Source organism: Mixophyes fleayi, chromosome 1 (assembly GCF_038048845.1).
Source record: "Mixophyes fleayi isolate aMixFle1 chromosome 1, aMixFle1.hap1, whole genome shotgun sequence".
Taxonomy (NCBI): Eukaryota; Metazoa; Chordata; class Amphibia; order Anura; family Limnodynastidae; genus Mixophyes; species Mixophyes fleayi.
The window spans coordinates 304,877,147-304,892,418 of NC_134402.1; the positions used below are offsets into that span (position 1 = coordinate 304,877,147).

General features: G+C 43.0%; 1 protein-coding gene across 1 annotated transcript in view; it reads right to left on the minus strand.

Annotated features, from left to right (window-relative positions):
- AUH (AU RNA binding methylglutaconyl-CoA hydratase) overlaps positions 1-15,272 on the minus strand; it is a 188,776-nt gene that overhangs the window by 8,298 nt on the left and 165,206 nt on the right. Inside the window, exon 7 of the mRNA XM_075211142.1 lies at positions 2,044-2,231. Within this exon, the coding sequence (XP_075067243.1) occupies positions 2,044-2,231 (188 nt within the window). The remainder of the gene's footprint in view (positions 1-2,043; positions 2,232-15,272) is intronic.

Here is a 15,272-nt window from a genome sequence, read left to right on the forward strand (position 1 = left end):
ACCATATACACCCCTACTCCGTCCATTGATGACGCTTCAATGAAGTGTCTTCGCCCCTGATTAACATATTTTCCTTTCTATCCCCCTGTATTCTGCAATATAGTTAGACAAATTTCAATTTGCCCACGTTGTATTTTATTAATGCAAGGCTGGAGATCACTCTGTTATGCTGGAATCATTGTTTTTCCTCTGTTAAACATGGTTATCTGCAAGGAAACATATGCAGTCATCATTGCTTTGCACAAAAAGGGCTTCACAGGCAAGGATATTGCTGCTAGTAAGTCAACCATTTATCAAGAACTTCAAGGAGAGAGGTTCAATAGTTGTGAAGAAGGCTTCAGGGTGCCTAAGAACGTACAGCAAGCTCCAGGACCGTATCCTAAAGTTGACTTAACTGCGGGATCGGGGCACCACCAGTGCAGAGCTTGCTCAGAAATGGCAGCAGGCAGGTGTGAGTGCATCTGCTCGCACAGTGAGGCGAAGACTCAAGGAGGATAGCCTGATGACAAGAAGGCCAGCAAAGAAGCCACTTCTCTCCAGCAAAAACATCAGGGGTAGACTGATATTCCACAAAAGGTACAGGGATTGGACTGCTGAGGACTGGGGTAAAGTTGTTTTCTCTGATGAATCCCATTTCAGATTGTTTGGGGCATCTGGAAAAACGCTTGTCCAGAGAAGGATAGGTGAGCACTACCATCAGTCCTATGTCATGCCAACAGAAAAGCATCCAGGGACCATTCATGTGTGGGGTTCCTTCTCAACCAAGGGAGTGGGCTCACTCACAAATTTGCCTAAGAACACAGACATGAATAAAGAATGGTACCAAAACATCCTCCAAGAGCAACTTCTCCCAACCATCCAATAACAGTTTGGTGACGAACAATGCCTTTTCCAGCATGATGGAGCATCTTGCCATAAGGCAAAAGTGATAACTAAGTAGCTTGGGAATCAAAACATCGAAAATTTTGGGTCCATGGCCAGGAAACTCCCCAGACCTTAATCCCATTGAGAACTTGTGGTCAATCCTCAAAAGGCGGGTGGACAAACAAAAACACACAAATTCTGACAAACTCCAAGCATTGATTAGGCAAGAATGGGCAGCCATCAGTCAGTATGTGGCTCAGAAGTTGATGGACAGCATGCCAGGGCGCATTGCAGAGGTCTTCAAAAAGAAGGGTCAACACTGCAAATATTGACTCTAGCCTAAATTTAATGTAATGGTCAAAAAAAGCCTTTGACACTTATGAAATGCTTGTAATTTTACTTCAGTATACTATAGCAACATCTGACAAAAAGGTCTAAAAACACAGAAGAAGCAAACTTTGTGAAAACCAATACTTGTGTCATTCTCAAAACTTTTGGTCCTGACGTATCGGATAACAAGCAAATATGTCAAACAAAAATATATTGCAGGGGAGCTAAACAATATGCCAGCAATATGGAAATGTTTATGCTTAAATAAGTGTTTCCACCATGCTGTTTTACGCCTCTGCAGTGCATCGCCATGTTATGGCTGGCGAGCTTACATGCTATTAAACTTTACTTTTCAATGAGCTGCAGAGGAATGTCAGGGTAATAATAAACAATATACAATACATAATGCTTACTTGCCAACAGTTGGATCAGATCTCAATAATTTAAAATACAAAAACCTCACATAATTTTTTATAAAATATATTCATATAAATGATGTAAAACACACTGTAACTCAGCACTTACAGACACAGACGATGAACACAGAGGGAGAGCACTGTTTGGATAATTAAAATCATGCAACTGAAGTTATCTCCAGAGTGCACATAAGCAAACATTTGGTAATAATGTGATAGCTATCAGGAAGTAGAGAAATAATGTCTTATAAAGTTGACTGAATCAGACCACAGGGAGTTTACTGATACATCTCTGGAGAAAACACAGAAAACTTAGGTCAGTGTATTCTGTCCGGAAAAGTTCTGTCTCAAAAAGGAACAATATATTTTACCTTCATGTTATATATGTGAAAATGTCTATTGGGGGTTTAGTGGTCCTCTAAATGGAAATTACCTGAGATATGAATTCCAGCGCTAGAGCAACTGCCCTTTTGTAAGCTGCATCCCCCTCATCATTCTGTTCTACCACGTGACTGACCAAACCCATGGATTTTGCTTCGTTGCCATCTAGGACACGTGCAGAGAATATAAGTTCTTTTGCCAAAGCGACTCCAACTGCACGGGGTAGTCGTTGTGTTCCTCCTTTAAATATAAGTGAAGATTTGCATTTACTTTCAATACAAGTAACATTTATACAGTACTTGTTAATTCTTTGTTAGTGATGCAGTTACACAAAAATGAGCAGTTAAGAGTTACATGTATTTGCAAAAAAATAAAAATATATATTATACAGAACATTTCAGAAATGCAATTTTCTTATTTTCAAAGGAATGGTGTAAATATACAGAGGTGATATGTATAGGTTTTGGAAGTTGTCAAGCCTAGACATGTTATGCGGTTTGTATGTTAAAGTACTTTCAGTTTACGGCACTCTTTGTGTCTAGGCAAACAGGTATATAGAAGCAAATATGTGAAACAATTTCCTATTTCTTGCCAACTTTTAAAAAATATTAATATATTTTACAAAGTGGTCTATTTGTTACCATCGCACAAAGAGGCAAATCTGCACAAAAATGCTAGCAACCAATCAACAATTAACTTTCATCTATCTAGACAAGCTGGACAATGAAAACAAATGTCTGATTGATATGGTTTTATTGCAGATTTGCACATTTGAGCAAACCCTCATAGTCTACATCAAATTGCAGCTTTCATACTTTACTGCTCTAATATCCACCCAATCTTCTAACCTCTAAAGCCTATTTGCCTCCTTCCATTGGCTTACAGCACCTCCTAGAAACATATCAAATGCTTATATGCATATCAAATCTGCATATAAACACAACACATAATTCAAACACCAGTATGTACATAACCTTAATGTGGAAAGCGTTTTATTATAATCTGGGATAGATCCACAGAATTAACTGGTATACAGAAATATGTGTTATATGGACAAAAACAAAACAAAAAAAACTTGCCATAGAAGAACATAAAATGAAAAGAAGAAAAGTTTCCCCAATCTGTTAGAAACTGTGTATTATTGACTATAATTTTGATATTATTTTAATGAAATGTACTTGTGTTGTTCCATTTCTTTAGATAGACATCACTTTCGCTCCTTTCCTCCACATGTGCCCTACGATGTGTGAGAATTAATAGTTGAGAAATATCCCTTTGAAGAATTTGTGGCAAACAACACCTGTTTCAACAAGAATACTAGTATGGTCAATATTTCCATAGAACTGCGAGGAACTAAAACTGCTTTTGGACGAAAATGACATTAATATATATGCCCTCAAGTAAACCAACATACTATTGTGACATTTCTCTCTTTAAAAAAAAAACATATATGTCAGACTAGACTGTGACATACCATACCAGACTGGGATGTTGATGTATTTTCAGGAAAAACTGGAGTTTCAAGAACTAGACAAATCCAATTTTATAATAATAAATACTTAGGGGTATATTTGCTAAACTGCAAGTTTGACAAAGTGGAAATGTTGCCGATAGGGACCAATCAGACTCTAGTTATCATTTATTTAGTACATTCTACAAAATGACATCTGAGGGTAAATGTATCAAAGTGCGAGTTTGCCAGCGTGTTTGCACATTTGAGCAAACCCTCATAGTCTACATCAAATTTTAAAAAAAAACCTGGAAATGTATCAAGCTGCGATTTTGACACTCATGTTCAAAATCGCTGGTCATCTCTGGTGATTTTGAGCGATGTAAACACTCCCGAGTTTAGCTCTCTTGTGTTTGGCAAACTCTCCTGTGTTGTAACAGTGAGTTGTCAACACATCACTGTTACACTGGCCCTGTCATACAGCTGCCGGCAGCTGTTAAAATGTTAAAGAACAGATTAAAGTTTAAAAAAAAAAAAGAGTGAGGTCCCCCCACTATTCATGCTTAACCCTAGTGCTGCCTGACTAGTGCTGGTCCCATGAAAATCGGGGAAAAATTTTGCGTGGGGTCCCCCCGATTTTCACTTTACCAGCACTAGGCAAACCAGCCAGGGTTGGCGGCACTATAGCAGGGGGACGCGCGGCAGGGGTCCCCCTGCCATAATGGCTAACCAACCCTAGACTGTTCAGCGCTGGGCTGTATTCCCTAGGGAGTAGGGTCCGCCGAAAAAAACTAGTGCCCCCCCCCCCTAGAAAGAACCAGCCCAGTGCTGATAGCACTAGGGCTCTTCCTACTACCCCTGGGCTGTGGGTAGTAGGGTAATACGGTAAAAAGGATAAAAAAAAAAAACCTGACACCAATTTTTTTTGTGGAACTACAAGTCCCAGCCAGCCAGGTTGCCAAAAACAGTGTGGCCATGCTGGTGCTTGTATAACTACAAGCACCAGCATACCCACGGCAGCCAACATGCCCTGACATACCTGGCTTGCTGGGACCTGTAGTACCACAAAAAAAAAAGTTAAATAAATAACAACACCCTTGTAAATACCACACATATTTATTAAAAATAAAAACCCCACAATAAATACACTAACCACCCTCATTAAAACCACATCTATTTATTAAAAATAAAAACAACCCAAATACTCACCAAAGATGTCTTCTTTCTTCTTCCAAACGTCCAGGCTTGCCCCAGTCCCTTAATATTTATACCTCCAATCTTGCCGGCTTGCCCCAGTCCCAGCCATTTTGTACTTCCAAAAACGAATGAAGAAAAGCAGGAACACTTCGCCCAGAAGGGGCCCCTATTTGTAAGTCCCCGACTCTGTGTACTTGCTTGAAGAAAAATAAAAAAAACTCCTTCCCTGCCGCAAACACCTCCTACTATGTAGGAGGTCCGAACCGCAATGAACTTACGTTCATTGCGTAAGCTAAAACTACAGTATAATGTGATTTTCCCACGCTAGTGGGGGAATCACCTAATACTGTACCTAGAGCTTACGCAAGTAACGTAGCTCATTGCGCAACGCTACTTGCGTAAGCTGTATTTACTGTATTACAGCTTACGCAAGTAGCGTTGCGCATGTGCAATAAGCTACGTTACTTGCGTAAGCTCTAGGTACAGTATTAGGTGATTATGTCACCTAGGTGTATTAGTCATTATGGCAGGGGGACCCCTGCCGCGCGTCCCCCTGCTATAGTGCCGCCAACCCTGGCTGGTTTGCCTAGTGCTGGTAAAGTGAAAATCGGGGGAACCCCACGCAAATTTTTTCCCCGATTTTCACGGGACTAGCACTAGTCAGGCAGCACTAGGGTTAAGCATAAATAGCGGGGGGACCTCACGCTTTTTTTTTAAAAAACTTTTATCTATTCTTTAACTTTTTAACACTGCCAGGGCAGTGTAACAATGATGTGTTGATACAACACGCTGCTATCAAGCAGCGTGTTGTATCTGGCGTGTTTAGAAGCAAACTCTCCTGAGTTTGCTAACTCGCAGCTTCATACATTGGAGACTTGTATAGCTGCAGTGGCAAACAGTGGTGAGTTTGATCTCTGGCGATTTTGCAAGTAGCGATTTTGACAGAAGCAGAACTCTGGCGATTTTGTATGAAAACTCAGCTTCATACATCGGCGAGTTTCAACTCTCCCGAGAAAATCGCTGGAGTTGCAAACTCGCACTTTGATACATTTACCCCCTAGAATCTTACTGGTCGCTATAGGCAACATCTCCACTTTTTCAAACTCACATTTTAGTAATTATACCCATTAGTCCAGCGGTTCCCAAACTGTGTGCCGCGGCTCCCAGGGGTGCCGCGGCGCTGTCACTGGGGTGCCGCGGGCCAGCCATAAAAAAAAAGAAAGAGCACATAAACTTACCAATCAGCTGGGCGCCGGGACCCAGCAGCCTCCTCTCTCCCGCAGCTGTCACTGAATATCGACGTCAGTGACAGCTGCAGGAGAGAGGAGGCTGCTGGGTCCCGGCGCCCGGCGGATTGGTAAGTTTATGTGCTCTTTCTTTTTGTTATGGCTGGGAGAAGCATAGGAGGACAGCGGGAAGCGGAGGAGGGCAGCAGAGGGGGACAGAGGACAGCGGGAAGCAGAGGAGGATATAGGGCAGCAGAGGAGGACATAGGGCAGCGGAGGAGGGCAGAGGAGGACAGAGGGCAGCAGAGGAGGACATAGGGCAGCGGAGGAGGGCAGAGGAGGACAGAGGGCAGCAGAGGAGGACAGCGGGCAGCAGAGGAGGACAGCGGGCAGCAGAGGAGGACAGATGGCAGGAGAGGAGGACAGAGGGCAGCGGAGGAGGGCAGAGGAGGACAGAGGGCAGCGGAGGAGGGCAGAGGAGGACAGAGGGCAGCAGAGGAGGACAGAGGGCAGCAGAGGAGGACAGCAGGAAGCAGAGGAGGACAGAGGGCAGCAGAGGAGGACAGAGGGCAGCAGAGGAGGACAGAGGGCAGCAGAGGAGGACAGAGGGCAGCAGAGGAGGACAGCAGGACAGCAGGGAAGCAGAGGGGGGCAGCGGGCAGCAGAGGGGGGCAGAGGGCAGGAGAGGAGGACAGAGGGCAGCGGAGGAGGGCAGCAGAGGAGGACAGCGGGGCAGCAGAGGAGGACAGCAGGGAAACAGAGGGGGGCAGCGGGCAGCAGAGGGGGGCAGCGGGCAGCAGAGTAAAAGAGGGCAGCAGAGTGACAGAGGGCTGCAGAGGGGGGCAGCGTGACAGAGGGCTGCAGAGGGGGCAGAGTGCCTGGATGCAGAGGGGGCAGTGTGACAGAGGGCAGAGGAGGGGTACAGAGGGCAGAGGAGGCGGACAGCATGACAGAGGAGGGGGACAGCGTGACAGAGGGCAGTGAGAGGTGACAGAGGGCAGAGGGGGCAGAGTGACTGGATGCAGAGGGGGAAGTGTGACAGAAGGCAGAGGAGGGGGAAAGTGTGACAGAGGAGGGGGACAGTGTGACAGAGGGCAGAGGAGGGGGGACAGAGGGCAGATGAGGGGTACAGCATGACAGAGGGCAGAGGAGGACAGCGTGACAGAGGGCAGAGGAGGAGGACAGCGTGACAGAGGGCAGAGGAGGGGGACAGCGTGACAGAGGGCAGTGAGAGGGGGCAGCATCAGAGGGGGCAGCGTGAGAGGGGGCAGAGTGACTGGATGCAGAGGGGGCAGTGTGTCTGGATGTAGAGGGGGCATTTTTGCATACAGCTAAATAAGTATTTCTGTCCTGACCTAAATACTTATTAAATTTTTTTGACCCAACTACTTCTAAAACAGGACTGCTCAGTAATTATTTTGGAGGGGTGCCTTGAAAAAATTTGGAGACTCTAAGGGTGCCGTGAACTGCAAAAGTTTGGGAACCACTGCATTAGTCTATACATGATGTAAATGATGTAAATTTGCTAGCCAATAAGCATGTTTTAGACCTAATAGGTAACTTATTGTAGCGTTTATGGTTGCATAAAACTGAAGATTACAGCAAACAACTTAATAGATCCTCTTCAGTCAGGCTTTCGCTCTCAACACTCCAGAGACTGCGCTGACCAAGGTTGTCAATGACTTGATCACAGCAAAAAATAATAATCATTACTCTGATGATGATGATGATTACTCTCTTCTAATTCTCCTGGATTTCTCTGCTGCATTTGACACTGTTGACCACTCTCCCCTCATACAAACGCTACAATCCCTAGGTCTTGAAGGCACTGTCCTATCCTGGCTCTCATCCTACCTATCTAATCGCTCTTTCAGTGTTAATTTCTCTGGATCCACCTCTGCTCCGCTTCCTTTATCAGTTGGAGTACCACAAGGCTCAGTCCTAGGTCCTCTGCTATTCTCTATCTACACCACTTCTCTTGGAAAACTAATAAGCTCCTTTGGATTTCAGTATCATCTCTATGCGGATGATACACAAATCTATCTATCCTCTCCTGATCTTTCACCATCTGTGTTTTCTCGCGTTACTGACTGTCTCTCTGCCATTTCATCTTGGATGTCGTCTCGCCAACTGAAACTCAATCTTTCAAAAACTGAATTAATAATATTCCCACCCAAAAACAGAAGCTTCCTGTCTGACATTTCTATTTCTGTTGCTAACATGACCATAAATCCCACTCCATAAGCTCGTTGCCTAGGTGTAATCCTTGACTCACAACTGTCGTTTATTCCCCACATCAACTCTATATCTAAATCATGTTACATACACCTAAATAACATTTCCAGAATACGCACATATCTGACACAAGACACCGCAAAATCATTAATTCATGCACTCATCATCTCCCGCATCGACTATTGCAACTCCCTCCTTACTGGTCTTCCAAAAGTCAGACTTGAACCACTATAATCTATTTTGCACGCAGTAGCTAGATTGATTTTCCTTGCAAACCGTTCTTCCTCTGCTGAGCCACTCTGTCAGTCTCTACATTGGTTGCCTGCATTTCAACGAATCCAATATAAAATTCTTCTACTAACATATAAGGCCATCAACAAAATTGCACCGACATACATTTCCTCACTTGTCTCAAAATATCTCCCTACTCGACACCTCCGTTCTGCACAAGATCTACGTCTCTCTTCCACTCTCATCACATCCTCCCACTCTCGGTTACAGGATTTTTTCCAGGCTGCACCCACTTTGTGCAATTCCCTCCCTCACGCAGTAAGATTTTCCTCTAGTCTTCAAACCTTCAAGCGTTCACTGAAAACCCGAAAACCCACCTCTTCAGACAAGGTTATGATATTTCTCAACCACCACCTTAATTCCCTAGATTACCCTATTACCATCCTCAACACAGCTAACGCAAGACAACAACCTTCTGACCAACATTGCCACACACACAGCCCACTCAATACTTTTACCTTTGCATTCTAGCTGGTCCATTGTGCAATATGATGTAGCACATGCCCTTGTGTTTCTAACTCCCATTGTCCTACAGATTGTAAGCTTGTGAGTAGGGTTCTCTTATCTCTCTGTCTGTATGTATTACCCAGTATTGTCTTATTAATGTTTGCTCCCAATTGTAAAGCGCTACGGAATCTGCTGGCGCTATATAAATAAATGTTGACGATGATGATGAAGATCATGATCAACATCTTAGCATTGAACAGCTGGATTGTTCAGATCTATGGGTCTATTTAGGTCTGGTTTTCTATCCCCATGGATCATAGCAATAGAAATCCATCTATCATTATGATTTATCAATATAATCTCACTGTGACAGCTGGGTGATACTAAGCTGCCACAGCGATACTGGCAAGAGTGTTAGGCTTAATTTACCACTTCGCCTGCCCACTCACAGGGATGTGACATGGCTACCCAATTCACTATGTAACTGAAAGCTCACTTTTTGCAAACAACATGTTTAAAAATAGATTCAAAATATTAAAAGACTGATGTTAAAATAATTCCCATTTGAAATATAGCTTTACTTTAATAAACAATTTTTTTCACTGTTTTCTGCTATCACCATCCAGCTAATAGCCCTAATTCCTGTTGATAAATAGAACCCTTAGCCACAAACATACAGATATAGCTTCTCAGGGGTTGGATACTGTATGGGAGTCTTGAGATATTAACTCAATAGTTCAGCTGTAGTCATTTTGTTTGTGTACGTTATCCTAAATTTAGGCTTCAAAACCTTACAAAGGAACCTGCCATTATTTTCTGTTTTTGTAACCGACTATACCACATTTCTTTTTGACTTGCCCCTATTTCAGTTATTAGGGTGCACAAGGATTACATATGACCCTCATGATACTCAAAATCAAGAGAGATTCACTATACTGATTCTGGCTCTAATGCAACAGACCATAAACACATTCAGTGGTGAACCAAATATTGAAACTCCTTTTGAATTATAATTATATTCCTGCATTCATTTGAAATAAAGTGAGACCTGCATTTTATTAAAATGATTTCACTTAATGTGAACATTAACTGCATAAGTGTAGATTAATGGAGACCAAACTTTTAAGCAATGCTTTGCCAGCCTAATGACCAGCAACATCTATACATGATTCACTACCTGTTTTATAAAGAACAGTTGTATGTGTGTGGATAGCCCCCTTCTCTCCCACTCTCTGTCCTCTAACCGACTAGAACATCGGTTTCAAAATATACCCTATAAGTTTAGTTGAAAATGATGCAGAAGTCCATATAATTTGGCTCACAAACTTTCTCTCTCTGTGGTAGTCTTGACTTGGAGACTACAAGAATAAATATCTAAATATGTGAAAAGTACAAAGGCTTTCAACACTTTACCAGACCTTACTAGAAAGTAAATTGCAACATACTACATTACAGAGAAACACTTCCTCATACAGAACTGGAAGGTATTAGCCTCTCCTCAAAACTGCAAGATAGTTTGTTACAGTCATTACTATAATAACCACAAATCAAGTAATCTATAATTATCCAAGCCTACTTTTATATCACATTATCTTTCAACTACATACATGGAGTTAGAGACTTTAAAGTAAAAACAATTATATTATTAGTTGTAGGAAGTTAGAATTCTAAACATTCTAAAGACTGATCTGTTTAATAACATATTTACAAATGTTTCTTAACTCTAGAGGTCATGTTATCCACTCCCAGTTTTAAGATCATCTTGTCATTGTAAAGGTGCACTACCACCAACATAAAATATATTACTAATGTGTGCCTCCCCTATCCTGAACCTCTTAAATGGCTTGACATGTCAATAGTTACTTTGTCCACATTAGTAATACTATTATGGCATCCTTGTTTGTGTTATATACCATTTTCAGCTCACTATGAACTGTTTCAGACTTACAAATTGATCAAAATTGTCCAGACATATTTTCAGATACAAATCACTATGATCGCATACCTGGAAACCTGCACATGCGCACTAGTACATTATTAATATCTCCCTGCTACTGGCAACTATTTTCTGAACTTGAGTGAACATTCGGATGCTTATTAAGAAGGAAATTAGAGGGTTAATGGTCTACAAACAGCACGGCTAGTGATAGGGTTAATGGAATGTTTGTATGCATGAAAAACAAAAACCTCTGAATATTTGGAGATCCACCCAGATGTGTTATAAGACACACCTTCTTTTTTTCTTAGATGATCACTAGAAATTTATATATATTTACACATATATATATATATATATATATATATATATATATATGTATATATATATATATATATAAATACACACATACACAAATACATGCACCACAACATTAACGTTAAAACCCACTGAAAAATTAAGTAAATAACATTGATTATCTTGTTACAGTGGCACCTGTCAGAGGATAGAATATATTAGGCATCAAGTAAATAGACAGTTCTTTAAGTTGATGTGTTGGAAGCAGTAGAAATGGGCAAGAATAAGGATCTGAGCGAATTTGACAGGGGCTGAGTAGTGATAGCTAGACGACTGGGTTGCAGCATCTCCAAAACAGCAGGTCTTGTGTTTGTGGGGTGTTCACGAAATGCAGTGGTTGGTACCTACCAAAAGTGGTCCAAGGAAGGACAACCGGTGAACCAGTAAAAGGGTCATTGGTGCCCAAGGCTCATTTATGCATGTGGGAAGTGAAGACTAGCCCGTCTGGACCAATCCCACATTAGAGCTACTGTAGCACAACTTGCTAAAAAACGTAATGCTGCTTATGATAGAAAGGTGCAGAACACACAGCGCATTGCAGTTTGCTGCATATGGGGCTGCGTAGCAGCAGACCTGTCAGAGCGCCCATGCTGACCCCTGTCCACCAACAAAAGCGTCTGCAATGGGCACATGAGCACCAGAACTGGATCATGGAGCAATGGAAGAAGGTGGACTGGTCTAATGAACCACGTTATATTTTATATCATGTGAATGGCTGGGTGCGTGTGCATTGGAAGAGATGGCACCAGGATGTACTATGGGAAGAAGGCAAGCCATTAGAGGCAGTGTGATGCTCTGGACAATGTTCTGCTGCGTCATGGCATTCACGTGGATGTTACTTTGACACGTACCACTTACATTGTTGCAGACCAAGTACACACCTTCATGACAAGTACCTGTCTCTGATCCCTTTCTAGTTCCAAAATGTATTTTTTATAGAGTGGTGCCCAGAACTGTACTGTGTATTCAAGAGGAGGTCTTATCAACAATTTATACAGTGGCAAAATTACACTTCCCTTTCATCTATGCCCCTTTTTATTCATGCCAATACTTTATTGGCACTTGCAGATGCTGCTTGACATTGAGCACTACTGCTAAGTCTACTGTCTATAAGCACTTCCAAATCCTTTTCCATTATACTTTCCTGGATTTTATCCCTTGGTATTATCCTCACTTGGTGACCTCATCCGCTCCTTTGGCCTCCAGTACCACTTCTATGCTCATGAGACACAAATTTAAGGTTCATCTCGACCTCTCCCCTTCCCTTATGTCTTGTGTCTTCTGCTGTCTCGTGGTCATCTCATCTTAGATTTCTCAGTGCTTTTTTAAACTCAAAATTTCCAAGACTGAACTAATCTTCTTCCCCCCTTCCAGGGCTCTCGCACCTCCCCCTCTCTATTTCTGTTAAACACCACTACCCTCCTTTCTGTACCTCAAGTCCGATGCTTTGGGGTCATCCTTAACTCATCCCTCTCCTTCAAACCTCACATTCTGTCCTTCTCAAAATCTTGCTACTTCCACCTTTGGAATATATCCAAGATACAGCCCACGGAAGCCACAAAAACTCTTATTCACTCTCTTGTAATCTCTCGCCTTGACTACTGTAACCTCCTTCTTCCTTGCCTACCTGACTCTCACCTTGCCCCTCTTGTCTATCCTCAATGCTGCTGCCCGCCTCATTTTCTCTCCTGTCGCTCTATCTCTGCTGTCCCCCTTCACCAGTCCCAATCTCATCTCTACCTACACTCCTCGCCGCCCCCCTCTGCTCTGCCAAGAACAGCCACCTGACTACTTCACTGATCACCTCTTCCCACTCCTGCCTCCTGGACTTTTGTATCTATTAGGTAAAAATGGACTCACTTTCATGCTAATTTCATCATCATCATCACCATTTATTTATATAGCGCCACTAATTCCGCAGCGCTGTACAGATACCTCATTCACATCAGTCCCTGCCCCATTGGAGCTTACAGTATAAATTCCCTAACACACACACACACACACACACAGACTAGGATCAATTTTGTTAGCAGCCAATTAACCTACCAGTATGTTTTTGGAGTGTGGGAGGAAACCGGAGCACCCGGAGGAAACCCACGCAAACACGGGGAGAACATACAAACTCCTCACAGATAAGGCCATGGCGGGGAATTGAACTCATGACCCCAGTGCTGTAAGGCAGAAGTGCTAACCATTTAGCCACCGTGCTTTGAATGTACTTCACCACTGGGACCCTTATGTTATTTCGTTTATAGAAGTAAATGTTGTTTTAATTTACCCAAAAATTAGACATAGTAAAAATAAATTGTAGTACAAATTGTAAACAAATGGCAGGCACACAAAATGTCATATATCTGTTTCATTGGGCACCTAAATGTATCTTTAAGGACTTGAAGTGCCTCTTTTACAGCAGACTCCTACTGCCGTGACCAGAACACTTGTTTTTGCCTTAAGGCTGCAACATTTCTGTTTATGCACTATTAGGGGCGTATTCAATTGTGCAGGGAGTGCCTCTGGAGCTCCATATTATCGCAACATCGAGGCATAGGGTTGCAAAGGGAAATCTGCAATGTTGGGGTGCCGTATTACTGTATAAAATGCGCAGCCGCGATGTTCATCCATACACTGTGGCTAACTGAATAAGCCCCATATTACAACTATGTTTTTGCATATCTATGAATTCAGAATTTCATCACTTGCTCCAGGTGGTGGATGGCGCAATAAAAAATGTTTTAGGACAGTTGGTTGGGACAGAAAACCGGACTAAAGAAAAAGGCTCCAGACACTTATAGAATTACCCTATCGTCTTTATGATTACATAGTTATAGTAGGATGAAAATAGTAAAAAAGTTAAACTGAACAGGCTATCAAGACAGTGATGGGTGATCCAATATAATTCAAGGGCCACACTGTGAGTAGTCGCGGCGGCCGCGGGCACCGCCGTGACTCTCCTCGTCTCCCAGCTCCTGTCCCGGGCATCGCTATGGCGACCGTGACGTCACTTCCGGTCCCGATGTCCCGGTTGCCTAGGCAACAACCGGGATGCCGGAGATTACATCACGCAGCGCCCGGCCAGCTGTCAGACAGCCGGGCGCATGCGCACAGGGGGCATAGTACTCAGCCAATAGTGGCTAATTGAGGAGGCTCTGCTACACTTCTACTGGCTGTATGCCAGTAATTTATCATGCAGCCACCTGGCTGATTATTCCTGGCTGGATACCCTGTAGCCTCATTGGCCATTAGTAATTATCATTAGGCTATTCTTGTGAGTGCTAGTAGGGCTCTGTTCTGATTGGCTCCTGGTACTATTTAAGACAGTGAGGACTGAACCTCACTGCCGGTTATAGCGTCCTGTTCACAGTTCTGCTGCCTGCTTGTGCTCTCTCTGTTTGGTGTTTAACCTGTGACTGACCTCCCGTGTATGACCCTCGCTTGTTCCTGGACCTTGAACCTACGCTTCTGACCCTGACTATTTGCCTGTATTCCGGATTCTGCTCCTCCGCCTGTGCCCCTGACCTTTCGCTTGTCCTTGGATTCCGAACCTGTGCTTGTGACCTCTGACCTTGGTTTACCCTAATGGAACCCCACGCTGCTGTCCGCCAATCATTCCACTCCTGGGTTCTCCTTAGCCGGTATACGATTCTCGACCCTCCGTCAGCCTGCGGCCAAGTCTGTACCCGCCACTAGGGGCTCCAGCGAACACCAGGCTTTCGGAGTAGACTCCGAGTTTTACTGTGCTGGCTATGGAGTTCCTAACACACACATTACTTTTAATGTCAAGAAATAAAAAATAGGTGAATGACCTGAGGAGAAGGCTTGCTGGGCCGCTGGTGGCCTGAAGGCCATCTGATGCTCACCACTAATCTAAGAAAGGCAATCAAAGATTTTTTTTATCTCAAAGTAACTATTTGATTTTAGTCTAACATGACATTGTTTAACATGATTGAGTACTATACTGGGCTCTATATTCCTGCATGGCACTTTGTGTATACTTTTAGATTGGAAACTATTGATATAATAACATCTACTGCATGACAGGTGTTATTTTCAAATGCTTAAATAATTTATATCGAAGACGTGTATTCACTTTTTCTTATAGAGGATACTGTCAGTTTAACACAAGGCTTTGAACTTTCATGTAG